Genomic DNA, 13,355 nt, shown 5'->3' on the forward strand with positions numbered 1-13,355 from the left:
CTGGTACCTATATGTACCACGACCTCTGGCTCCTCACTCTCCCACTTCAGGATATCTTGGACACGATCAGAAATATCCCGGACCCTGGCACCAGGGAGGCAAACTACCATCCGGGTCTCTGGACTGCGTCCACAGAATCGCCTATCTGACCCCCTTACTATCGAGTCCCCTATCACAACTGCCCTCCTCTTCCTTGCCCTACCCTTCTGAGCTACAGGGCCGGACTCTGTGCTGGAGGCACGGCCACTGTCGCTTCTCCCGGGTAAGCTGTCCCCCCCAACAGTACTCAAACAGGAGTACCTGTTGTTAAGGGGCACAGCCACCGGGGTACTCCCTATTACCTGACCTTTCCCCTTCCCCCTCCTAACCGTGACCCACTTGTCTGCCTCCCGTGGCCCCGGCGTGACCACCTGCCTGCAGCTCCTCTCTATCACCTCCTCACTCTCCCTGACCAGACGAAGGTCATCGAGCTGCAACTCCAGTTCCATAAAGCGGTCCCTAAGGAGCTGCATCTCGATGCACTTGGCGCAGATGTAGACGTCCGGGAGGCTTGTAGGCTCCAGGGCCTCCCACATCCGACACCGAGAACAGCAAACTGCCCTCACACTCATACTGCCCCTCTCCTCAAATAACAACAGAAAATGAATGCCAAACCTTCCTCGCCTGTTTCCACCTAAGCCCGTTGAGCCGAAGCCCTTAAGTCTTCACTCCGCTCCCGGCTCACTCCGCAGCCCGCAAACTCCGCTGCCCGCTCTATGAGGCTCTGTTCCTTTCAAATCTGCCGTGCTGCACAGCCCGACGTCACACGCCTGCGTGTCCGAATAGCTGTCGACCCCGCCAAACAGTGCAAATGCTTTGGTGCGGATACGGTGCGAGTCGCCCAATGATCAGCCACGACACAAATATGAAACAATATACAAAGTGCGAGTGAAGAATTATACTTTATAGCAAATTTTGGTGATGGGTTAGTAGCAACAGCTAAAAGAAAAGGCGCCACATAAGTGACTTGTGCACATAATATTTTAATATGTTGGAGCTCATGTCTCCAATTCCATCCACAACGTCCTTCCGAGACTCCGGCCACCCTCCGAACCCCCAAGGTCCTGGAACCGCTGTCCATTCCTCATACGTCCGACCTCTCCGCTTGCCTCCTGAAAAAGCCTGCGCTCCTCAACTCAGCACACATATACATCACTTCCATTGGTTAACAAATGAATACAGTTTCCACTATTACATTGTATAACCCAAACATTGCTGTTACCAAAAACCCCTTGCTCAGCAGTTAACAGTACGAGAAGCCATTTTAATATAACACCTCAGAGGAGCCATTTTGGTAATAAGCGTTTAACAGTTAACAGCCCATCTAGTATACTGAGAGCCCTACATTCTGCCCTCATGACGTTCAGATAATTCGCCATCCCTCCCTGCAGAATACACAACCCAATCCAAGTGCAGAAAGCAGTGATCTGACTCCCCAAAACAGTAGAGATCACACCTTGTTCCCCGGGTGCTACGTAGGCCAACCTCACTGGGGTTTCCGACTTCTCTGAGACCTATGTACCCCCTCGTCTACCCCTTCTGCCTCGGACACTACAGGGGACCCTTTGAAACTACGAGGCGAACCCTCCCCCGAGCTGTCACCCAAGCCTCTCTGCACCTTGGAACCCTTTATCTCTGGTTCAGACCCTACATCCTTCCCTTCACCGCCCTGTGGTACCACAGACTGCCCCTCACTAGCCCCTTCTAACCCAGTGGGGGAAAGGCCAGGAGTCTCTTCCTCCATCCCGGGGGCATCAGTGAATGTCAGAATGTACCAACCATCCCAGTCATCATCTTCCGAATCAGTATCCTCACAGGGGCTGGGCCCGGGCCTGTCTCTCCTGGGGTAGGCACGTCCTCCACCCTGTGGGGACGCAGAGTCCTGGTACTGGGTGCAGCCACCTCGTCAGGCTCCTGCTGTACCTGCACATCTTGCCCCAGGGGCAACAGGTCATTCCGATGGAGAACCTTGACAGGCCCCTTTCCATCCTCAGGCCGTACCCGGAAAACCGGCAGGTTTGGCATCTGACTGTCCACCACATAGGGCGTGGCTGCCCAGCAATCAGACAGCTTGTGTTTTCCCGGTAATCCCAGATTCCTGATGAGGACTCGGTCTCCCGGCAGGAGTTGAGAGAACTTGGTCGTACCTGCTCTTATTTTTTCAATTCTGCTGGGCGGCAGCCTCCCTGGCCAACTCGTAAGCTCTTTTCAGTTCTTGCCTCATATCAGACACATACTTCAAGTAAGGCTTCGGCGACACCTCACCCGCATCAGTCCCGAAACAAAGGTCAATGGGCAACCTTGCCTCGCGTCTAAGCATAAGATAATAGGGTGAGTAACCAGTAGCTTCATTGCGTGTACAGTTGTAACAGTGAACCAGATACCCAATATGTCGACTCCATCGATTTTCTTTGCTGATCTCCAGAGTCCCGAGCATGTCTAGCAGCGTCCGATTAAACCTTTCCGGCTGGGGATCCCCCTGTGGATGATAGGGCATGGTAGTCGACTTCTCAATCCCCAGCATGCCCAGCAACTCATAGATGAGTTTGCTCTCAAAGTCTCGTCCCTGGTCACTATGTATCTGCCGAGGAAGGCCATAATGCACAAAATACTTCTCCCATAGCACTTTCACCACTGTAGTCGCCCTCTGATCCTTGGTAGGAAAAGCTTGAGCAGACCTGGTGTAGTGGTCCGTGATGACCTAGACATTCGCCATGTTGCTGGCATCGGGTTCTATTGACAGGAAATCCATACACACCAGGTCCAAAGGCCCCACACTCTGTAAGTGGCACAAAGAAGCAGCCTGCCCGGGCAGCGTCTTCCGTCGTATGCAACGAATGCAGAACTTGCAGTACTCTTCAACCTCCGTCCTCATTCGGGGCGAGTAAAACCGATCCTTAAGCAATCCATAGGTCTTTTCCACCCCCAAATGTCCAGAGTCACCATGGAGAGACTTCAACACAACCTTCCGATACTTCTCCGGCAGGACCAGCTGCCAACACCGAGCTCGGTCCGGGGGTGACGTTACCCGGTATAACATTTGGTTCTTCAACCTCAACCGAAGCCATTCTTTGGGACATGGGACCATGCTTAGCCTTCTCCACCCGTGTCACAACCCCCTCTTCCATGGCATGCCAGACCGGGCCTATGTCTGGGTCATCTCGCTGCGCAGCGGCCACTTCCCCAGGGCTTAACCCTGGCAGCTGTGTAGTCTTCAGAGCAGTCATATCACAGTACACTAGGGGCAGAGCGTCACCGGATGCCCCCAATGAGTCCACTGCTTGATCCAGCCGCTCCTTCTCCTCAGCCTGCATGGCGATAGCAAACTGGCACATCGCCTTCACCCTGGGTGCAGGAACACTCTCCTACTCCTTGTCCTTCCCCAGCTTCTCATGGTCCCGTCGGGACAGAGCATCCGCGTCGACATTCCGGCTCCCCGGTTGGTACTTCAGGCTGAAAACATATGAAGAAAAAGCTGCCAGCTACCGATGGCCTGACACAACCAGTTTCGCCGAGCTCAAGATGTAAGTGAGCGGGTTGTTGTCTGTCCGCACCTCAAACTTGCCTCATAGAGATAGCCACTCAGCTTATCCACCACCGCCCATTTCAACACCAGGAACTCCAACTTGTGAGTGGGATAGTTTGTCTCTGAAGGTGACAAACTCCAGCTGACAAATGCTACAGGCCTCAGGCCAGCGCCCTGATCTTGATATAAAGTGGCCCCTAACCCCTCATGACTGGTGTCAGTGTGTAGCAGATAGGGCAATCGGGGGTCTGCAAAAGCCAGCACCGGTGCCTGAGTCAGTATCTCCTTCAGTGACTGGAAAGCTGCTTCACATTTGTCATCCCATCTCTGTCCGAAGGGCTCTGACAGGTTCACATCTTCTCCCACCTCCTGTCTTTTTCTCCCTTTTCCCCTCTGTCCCAGGGGAGGGTAGCCACGCAGAAGATGGTTCAAGGGATGACTCACCTTGGCATAGCCCTTCACGAATCTCCGATAGTACCCACAGAACCCTAGGAACGAGCGCAGAGCACTCACGGTCTGGAGCCTCGGCCAGGTGGTCATTGCTTCGATCTTAGCCGGGACTGCCACTACACCATCCACGAGACAATGTGTCCAACATAGCTAACAGACGTCTGGCAGAAGTGGCACTTGTCCAGGGAAAGTTTCAACCCTCCCTGCTTCAGCCAGTTGAGCACCTTCATCAGCCTCGCTTCATTTTCTTCCAAGGTGGATCCAAATACTATGAGGTCATCCAAATATACCAGCACTTCAAGCAGGTTCATATCCCCCACTGTCTTCTCCATGACCTTCTGGAAGGTGGCAGTGTCATAGTCCGGTCCGTGAAGTCTGTGTTCCGGTTCACGGTCCAGTCCATGGTTCCTTGTTCCGGGGTTTCTGGTTTTCCCCAGTTTCTGTTGTGGGCACATGTTTCTCGTTTTCGGGCTGAGACATAAATACCTCTGCAAATCAGCGATTCCCTGCTGGACTGTTCTGTTCCCCTCCTTGTCTTTAACTCCCTCCCCTGGCTCCATGCCTGGATACCTCGCCTGACTCTCTGCCTGCTCACCTAGCCTGGATACCCCGCCTGTATACCGTGCCTGTACCACTGAAGTTTTACCGCCAGAGCAAGACTGGAGCCTTGTTAGGTCAAGATAAGGAACTGTCTTTTGTTGTGTGGAATTGTCTCTTTGTGTCCATGCCTTTGCTAGGTGGGTCTGGCTGTTTGCCACCACCTAGAGTTGGGACCTATCTCTGTGTCCACGCCTTCGCTAGGTGGGTCCAGCCGTTTGCCGCTACCGTGTTGGGATCTGTCTCTTCATGTTCAGTGTTCTGTGTATGAGTCCTGGCCCTACGTCCTGTTCCCAAGGAGGGGTCCTGGCTCTATGTTCTGTGCTCCCGTCTCTTCTAGTCCAAGGCTCCGTGCTCCTGAACGCCCTCGTCCAGTCTGTGCCCAGTCCAGTCCTATCCGAGTCCTGTCCATGTGCCTTTACCTGTCCTTGTGTCTCGCCCTACCCAGGAGTTCCTCACCCAGCCATGTCCAGTCATGTAGCCTTGTCTTGTCCTTGCCTAGTTCTGGAGTCCGAGCCCGAGTTAAGTCCCAGGTTCTGGGTCCTTGCCCAGTCTCTGGCTCGGAATCCATACCCAAGCCTCCGCATTTCAAGACCAAGACCCCAGTCTGCAGGCCTCAAGACCAAGACCCCAGCCTGCAGCCAAGCTCAAGACCAAGACCCCAGCCTGTCTCCAAGCCTCTAGCCTCAAGACCAAGACCCCAGCCTGTCTCCAAGCCTCTAGCCTCAAGACCCCAGACTCTAGTCCTGCAGTCATGTCATGTCCATGCCTGGTTCTGGCACCCGAGCCCAAGGCAAGACCCAGGTTCTGGGTCCTTGTCCAGTCTCTGGCTCAGGGTCCATGCCCTAGTCTGCGTTCTTGTCCCTGCTCGTTGTCTGTATCCTGTTACGTCCCTACTCTAGTCAGGTCCTGATCCTTGTACTTCAGTGTCTGTGTCTTGCATTTGGGTCTGTTCCCAATGCCCCCATTGTGACAGGCAGGGGCTCCTGATATGCCCTGGGGCATCCATTCGAACTGGTAAAAGCCCAAAGGGCAAATGAAGGCCACCTTCTCCTTATCGGCCTCACTCATCGGGATCTGGTAATACCCACTCCTCAAATCCAGCACGCTAAATCACTTCGCCCTACTCAGACAGGGCAGCACATCTTCCACCCGGGGGGCCATGTTCTGATCTGGGACTGTGTGCCTGTTCAGTGTTCTATAGTCCACACACATACGAACCTTCCCATTCTTCTTCCGGGCCACTACGATAGGAGACGCATACGGGCTTCGGGACTCCGTGATGATCCCAGCCTTCTTCAACTTGCCCAAATGCTGCCGCATGTCTTCCACGTCTGCAGGGGCCAGTCGCCGTGACTGTTCTCTAAACGGAGTATCCTCAGTCACCCGTATGGTGTGGCGAGTGCTCCTGGAACAACCCACATCAAACTCATCAAGGGAAAAAACATCTGTCAAAGTCAACATCTTCTCCACCAGCCTCCGCTTCCAACCCTCCGGTACAGGTGATGCCCCAAATTTAAAAGCTTCAGCAGTCAACTTAGGCCTTTTTCGCGACAGCTCTCCCCCAACTGGCCTCACGGGGGCGCTATGCATCACCGTCACCGGGAACAAATGCGCCAGAGGCATTCCTCGCTTAAAGGTGACCTCCCGTGCAGTAGTGTTCCTGACGATCAGCACCAGCCTGCGTGCCTATACCACCGAGGGCTTCTGCAACTCGGGTCTCACCAGCACCCCAGCAGGGAATCTCGACTCCCCTTCGAGATCTTCCGGGGTGTCCACTAAAAGGGCTTCACCCTCAGGCACTCCCGGGAATCTCCAGTGCACTGAAAGGTGTCAGGGGAAAATGCGCCAGATACTGATTGTAGAACGACTGGTACAGTAATGTGACCTGCGACCCCGTGTCGAGTATGGCTTTTGCATCTATCCCCTCTATTCGTATCTACACGCTGGATCGGGGCTCCACCAATCCTTCTGGGATAGGGTCTTTTCCTCCCGAGGGTCCCGTGGCAGATTGTTGGGAACGAATTTTCCCAGAGACTCCAGTCCGCTCCCTCACTGAGTCTCCTCTAAGTTTCCCGACCCCCTTCTTGCTGGGACACCCGGGGACTCTCCCTCCGAGGGGCTCCCTGCTGTTCACATTCCCACCTGAAGTGCCCCTCTTCCCCGCAGTTATAGCACACGACTCGCCTCGCAGGTCCCCGGCCTCTGCCTGGCCTCAGTGCCGTCCGTCCCTTCTGAGAGGGGCCTTCTCCGCTAGTCCCCTCCCCACCTGCCGCGACCTGATTATATGTCTCCCTCGTGGAGCTGACCCCAGTCATTTCACCACAAGGGTCTACTACCGAGGACTGTACCTTCTTAACAGAGCCGCCTTCTGCTTCCAATTCGTCCTCCTCCTCCCTGACCTCTCTGCTCAACTGAACAAAAGACAGGGGACGGGGGGGAGGGACGCATTCTACGGGACTGCCGGAGGCTCTTAGCGATCGCATCATGTCTCCGCGCGCCCCTGACAATCTGGTCGATCCTTATCTGATCCACCTCATTCCTCGAAATGACCCCCCGGCACCTCAAGCAATTTAGCCTTCGCTCTAGTCGGAGAAAAGTCAGAAAACTTATCCCCTTTCTCCTGACGCAGATTCTGTATCCCCCCTAAAAGCTCCACCGGGCTTCCCGTCAGCCCAAACGCCTCCTCTAGGGCAACTAGACACTCCTTCCAAGAAGCCAAGGCTGGTTAACGCTCACCCCTTTTACCACCTCAGCTGCCACTCCTCTCAAACTGTCCCCCATTCTTTTCCGCTTCTTCTCCTCAGAACACTGCCACTCACCAAGCAACTGAGAGGTATTTTTGGTGATGGGTTAGTAGCAACAACTAAAAGAAAAGGCGCCACATAAGTGACTTATCAGTCTTCTGCACATAATATTTTAATATGTTATAGCTCACACCTCCGATTCCATCCACAACGTCCTTCCGAGACTCCGGCCACCTTCCAAACCCCCGAGGTCCGGTGTCCGCTGCCCTGGAACTGCTGTCCGTTCCTCACATGTCCGTCCTCTCCGTTTGCCTCCCGAAAAAGCCCGCGCTCCTCAACTCAGCACACATATACAAGATAACAGAACATGACTTCCATTGGCTAACAAATGAATACAGTTTCCATGATCACATTGGATAATCTGAACATTGCTGTTACAGGGAACCCCTTGCTCAGCAGTTAACAGTACGGGAAGCCATTCTAATATAATACCTCAGAGAAGCCATTTTGGTAATAAACAATTAACAGTTAACAGTCTGTCTAGTATTACTGAGAGCCCTACATTACACCTAAGGAAGGGCAGGTGAGGAGTGAGGGAGCACCAAGGGGTGAATAGAAAGGAGGGAATGAGCACCAATGGAGGGACTAGGAAGTTACAAGCCTGAAACACCAAACAAGGTTTTTTGTTCCAATCACTTTATTGGTTACTAGACAACAGGGTGACCCGTTGGGGCACCCTTTGACAGAAGAGTAGTGCAGTCTGATGTGACCAGAATGAACATTACATTTTCCTGAATGCTATTGCTATCTCTTTGATTTGGAAATTAAAGAAGAAAAACTCAGCTTATTAAAGAAGAAAGACGCATAGGAAGACAAATATGTGACCAGAATGAACATTAAGTATCCATGAAGTAAATTTGAAGGAATTGGGCTTGCCGGGTTGGGTCTGGAATTAAATGTCCGATGTAATGACGGACTTGGCCTTGCATAATCACAGAAGGATTCCATTGATTCCTAATTGGAATGACTTCTTTGGCACAAAAGGATGTCATTTGGAAGAGGCAATTGTATTGTCTGATGTTCTTCCTGAACTCGTTTGCAATAGGTTCATCATTGCTGTACAAATTGAGGAGTTCATTAGGTAGAGGCTGCAAATTGCCTATCCTGACCTGTCCCTTCATACAGCAGAAATGTGCGGTTTCTCCACGGAATAGGAAGGCACGACAGTGAGGGCATACTCTCGTCATCGAACCAACATTGACAGAAATGTGACGGCATGCCAGTCGTGCATTTTGCCTTGCTCTTTCTCTGTCGAGGTAGTGTCGTCGAAAGCGGCCATTGTCGTCTTCAGCAACTCTCGCAATAATTACTCTGTGCCACATATTCTTCAGTTGATCTTTCCTTTTTTCCCTCTGTCTCTTCCTCTCTCCTCCTTCTCTGCCTGTTTTTGTCATTCTGGAGACATGCAGCCCTTTCATCCTTCATCTCTTCTACCATTTGTTCTTTCTCTCTGATCCTGGAGTCATGCGGCCCTGGCCTGATTGGGATTCTTCTTCTCTCCTCCGTCTGTGCCTATTGTTGTCATTTTGGAGACGTGTATGCCTGACCTCCTCTGTCTCGTCTTCTCTCATCTTTTTTGTCCTGACTCTTTGATCCTGGAGCCGTGCGGCCCTGGCCTCATCTGATTGTTGTTCTCTCCCTCTCCTTGATGCTTCCGTACGATGTTTGGCGTCATCTCTTAACCATAACGTCCCCCTTCTCTTTCCACGCGGCATAATTAGGCTATCCATATATTTTTACCCTAATGCTTGATAGAAGATCGGAAGCAGTAACACCAAAGCCATAAAGCTGCTGAGGCTGGCCGTGCACATGCGTCGGGCTGTGGCCTCCCGATTTCCATGATGGCCGATCCAGTCTCAGGTGAAAGGCAGCCTGTTGATTTTTGGCGAAAGAGCAATTTTATACGAATATATAACCCTGAACTTTGCCGGCATTCTGTAAGTTAGCACATCTTGAATTCGATTTAGCCAAAAAAAGTGCCGCTCTAAAGCACCGTTTGTGCTAATTGGAAGTCACAAACAAAGCATGAGAGTTTTAGTAGTATATAGATTATAGACCACCTCCCTCCTCACTAACACTCTCTCTCCCCTCCTCACCAGAGATTAACGCTTGCTCTCCCCCCAACCTCACTTCCTGTTCCTAACCCCACACAGGGTCTCTAAGAATTGCAGGAGACTCAGGAGGAGGCGAGCGAGGATCATTGGGGTCACTATATCATCCATCAGAGATACTTATCAGGTGCTCTGCATACACAGGGCCTTCTGCGTGGCCCATATCTCCCAACTCTCCACCAGAATGTTAAGATGTGAAACAGCTTCTTCCCCCCAGGCTGTAAGTCTGCTGAACTCCATGTCACGATCAAGGCACATCACACATTGGGTAACACTGTTTCCTTTTTAATTGCATCGTAAATGCTCCATAAATAAATAAATATATAAAAACTGATAGATAATGTGGTAATATATTACTTAACTTTATGTGTTATATGTATGAGTTATATGTACCGTGTTGTGGACATTGTTTTGTATGAATGTTGTAACCCTTGCGGGTATACAGCTGTCGGACTGAATGACAATAAAGCTGAAGTCAACTAGCTGTGCCCCCTGGACTCAGTCTGACTCCAGTCTCACACTGGGCCCAAAATTAATCCCTCACTTCCTCGTTCCAAACGTGGCCTAACCGACCCTGTCGTGCCGTCTCGGAGCCACCCTGTCCCGTCTGAAACCACGGGGTCCCTCAGGATATCGAGGTGTTCTGAGCTGCAGCCCTCTCCCGGCGCTCCATCAGCAGCATCCTCGCCGCCTCTGTTCCACCGAAGTTGAAGGTGGCCCAGAATTCATAATCTGTGTGGGGCACCTTGAGCAGCTCAGAGTCCGGGATGGAGGACGCAGGCGCGGCCTCCTCAGACGGGTACGGAGCCTGCATATGGTGTTCAGATCTTGGGTGATTGTTTTTCAACCCATACCTTAAAACGTCCGGCGAGTCCTGTAATCCACTCCGCACAACGTGAGAGTGGGGACTGGACCAAAGGGGGTCCCACAACTTTTCCCACATCGAGCGGAAACTGAAAGCCACGCTCTGCTCCTGTCCACCTTGCTCCCGGGACGTCCCCGGCTTCCCCACCTCCTCCTCTTCCATCTTCTCCACATCCTCCCCCTCCTCCTGTCCCGTAGAAGAGGAGGGGACCGTCCCTGGGGACGGCGACTCAGCGGAAGACGGAACGCTTTTGTCGAGGCCATCTTGGGGCTGCTGCTCCTCCAGCCCTGAGCTTCCGACGTCCCTATTGCACTCGGGACATCCTGGACCCTCTACCGAAGGGGAGGCGCCGACAGGAATCGCTGTCCCAGACCTCGAGGGATCCATGGGAGCTGGATCCCACGCCGGGAATGGACGAGGGATGGGAGTAACTGGTGTGTCATATCCTGGAGAGGGAAGGACAGGGGACAGATGTTGTTTCTTTTTAAAACAAAACAATTCTTTTAATTTTCTACACATGCACCATATTCCTAAACACAAAATACTCTGCAGATGCTGGGGTCAAAGCAACACTCACCACACGCTGGAGGAACTCAGCAGGTCGGACAGCATCCATGGAAAAGATCGGTCGACGTTTCGGGTCAGAACCCTTCATCAGGACTGTAGAAGGAAGGGGCAGAGGCCCTATAGAGAAGGTGGGGGGAGGGTGGGAAGGAGAAGGCTGGTAGGTTCCAGGTGAAAAACCAGTAAGGAGAAAGATCAAGGGGTGGGGGAGGGGAAGCAGGGAGGGGATAGGCAGGAAAGGTGAAGAAAGAATAAGGGAAAACCCAATGGGTAGTAGAAGGAGGCGGAACCATGAGGGAAGTGATAGGCAGCTGGGGGAGGGGCAGAGTGACATAGGGATAGGGGAAGGGAGAGGGAGGGAGGGAATTACCGGAGCTGAGGTCAAAGCCACCACTGCCATGATGAGGCAAAACTCAGGTTGGAGGAGCAACACCTCATATACCGTCTAGGTAGTCTCCAGCCCCTTGGTATGAACGTAGAATTCTCCAACTTCCGGTAATTCCCCCCCCCTCCCTTCCCCTATCCCTATGTCACTCTGCCCCCCTTCCCCCAGCTGCCTCTTGGTTCCACCTCCTTCAACTACCCACTGTGTTTTCCCCTATTCCTTCTTCACCTTTCCTGCCTATCCCCTCCCCCACCCCTTGATCTTTCTCCTTACTGGTTTTTCACCTGGAACCTACCAGCCTTCTCCTTCCCACCCTCCCCCACCTTCTTTATAGGGCCTCTGCCCCTTCCTTATACAGTCCTGACGAAGGGTTCTGGCAGGAAACGTCGACCGATCTTTTCCACGGATGCTGCCCGACCTGCTGAGTTCCTCCAGCGTGTGGTGAGTGTTGCACCATACTCCTGGTGCGTCTGACCCAGGGACAAAGAGAACTGTATACCGTGTTCCTGGTGTGGGTTTGACTCAGGAATAGGGACGCAGGAACTATGCACGCTGCTCCTGGAGTGGGTCTGACCATAGGATACAGCGGTGGGAACCATGCATAGCGCTCCTATCGTCAGGGGGTACGGTCATGGGAATCGGTGTTCGGTACTCCCTCTATGGGCCTGACCCGCCCCAATCCCTCTACCAGCTCCTCCGTACCTGTGCCTGAAATTCCAGGCGCACGTGGATTTTGCCAATTTTCCCTGCTCGCTTGCAGAATGTTGTCGTCCGGCGGACAAGAGTGATTTCCCTGGCTTCCCGCTGCAGAGGATTCCTTTACCTGCTGCTCGTTTTGCGGAACTACGCGGTTGACACCTTTGCAGCAGGACTGGGAACCCTGTGGGAGATCACAAAGTTCCAGAATCATTGCACTGTCCGAGACCGTGCACCTGGCCTCACTTATCCCGGAGATTGCGGGGAGCTGACTACGCAAATTCTCAACGATGAGCAGTTCTCTGGAGGCTGCGGAACGGAATGGTTAGAATCGCTGCGAGTGCAGGAAGGGGAGTCACGAGGGTGAGGGGCAGGTCCGGAGGGGGGAGAGTGAATTTGTTCCTCCCGTTCTTATTTCCCTCAAGGTTTATTCTTGGTTGAGAACTCACCGAGAAACATTCACATTGACACAGAATTCGGAACGTAGCGATAATGAAACGAGAAATAGCCGAAGCGATCCGTCGCCTTCTTGATGTGTTCCTCTTTGCGGGCTCCATGATCTCTACAGTGGGACAGAAACGGGGGAGCTTGACTCTGTCTGACTCCAGAAACCTGTGGCGGGAGATTCACTCTGTACTCTGATTCACTCAGCGGTACGTGGTGGGACGGTGTGCAGGAAACTTCATTCACTGCGTGAGGGCGGGAGTGTTTTAATTTAAATCGTATCTACTCTCGGTATACACACTGCATACTGATGGGAGTTGACGATTCCAGTGGGAGGTAGGAAGACGTCGTCTCTCTCCACCCCCCACCCTCGAGCTACGCCCTCCCATCTCTCCGACAACATCCCCATCCCTGCCCCGCAAACCCCTCTTCACTCCCGTTTCACCTACCTTCCCTCTGTGATCTGGCCGGAGATGTATTCTCTGAGATGCTATTTTAAAGTTCGTAGGCGTATGGAGTTGTATGCCGCGGTCGGAGAGATGCTCTGATGACACCTGTCCAGGACTTCACAGACCCCGCCTGAAGCTGGGGCCGCATTGACGGCACCGGGGGGGGGGGGGGGGACGTCACTAGATTGTAATGTCTCGGTGAGCTCACAAAGGTGAGGGGATGGGGACCGAGGCCCCAACATCTGCATCCTCCACTTAATATATTAGCTAGGCCGCCCCTTGCTCACCAATCACCTACCCGCCCATTTCTCATCTCGTCTACTCCTCTCTGCACGGGACGGGGCATTTTATTCTCTCTTCTCTTCACCACCCCCCCCCCCCAAAAATTGGGCAGAAAATTCAAAAGTGACTTACCACCAGTC

The 13,355-nt window shown here is 52.9% G+C and overlaps 1 protein-coding gene across 1 annotated transcript; it reads right to left on the reverse strand.

Moving 5' to 3' along the window:
* Window positions 1–9,677: 9,677 nt before the first annotated feature.
* Window positions 9,678–12,802, reverse strand: LOC140204587 (uncharacterized). Its single transcript, XM_072271310.1, has 3 exons — window positions 12,490–12,802; window positions 12,047–12,224; window positions 9,678–10,841 (listed from the first exon to the last, which is right to left on the reverse strand). The coding sequence occupies exons 1-3, from the start codon at window positions 12,595–12,597 to the stop codon at window positions 10,156–10,158; spliced, it is 972 nt and encodes a 323-aa protein (XP_072127411.1). The 5' UTR covers window positions 12,598–12,802; the 3' UTR covers window positions 9,678–10,155.
* Between the last annotated feature and the right edge of the window lie 553 nt (window positions 12,803–13,355).

Source organism: Mobula birostris, chromosome 10 (assembly GCF_030028105.1).
Source record: "Mobula birostris isolate sMobBir1 chromosome 10, sMobBir1.hap1, whole genome shotgun sequence".
NCBI lineage: Eukaryota > Metazoa > Chordata > Chondrichthyes > Myliobatiformes > Myliobatidae > Mobula > Mobula birostris.

What these genes read in the sequence shown, in the direction of transcription:
- LOC140204587 (XM_072271310.1), bottom strand. Translation starts at nt 12,597, where the DNA reads ATGGAGCCCGCAAAGAGGAACACATCAAGAAGGCGACGGATCGCTTCG. An exon ending in GTCAATGTGAATGTTTCTCG is followed by an intron (nt 12,225 to 12,489) that starts GTGAGTTCTCAA and finishes GATCTCCCACAG; the next exon opens with GGTTCCCAGTCCTGCTGCAA. An exon ending in GCCTGGAATTTCAGGCACAG is followed by an intron (nt 10,842 to 12,046) that starts GTACGGAGGAGC and finishes TTCCCTCTCCAG; the next exon opens with GATATGACACACCAGTTACT.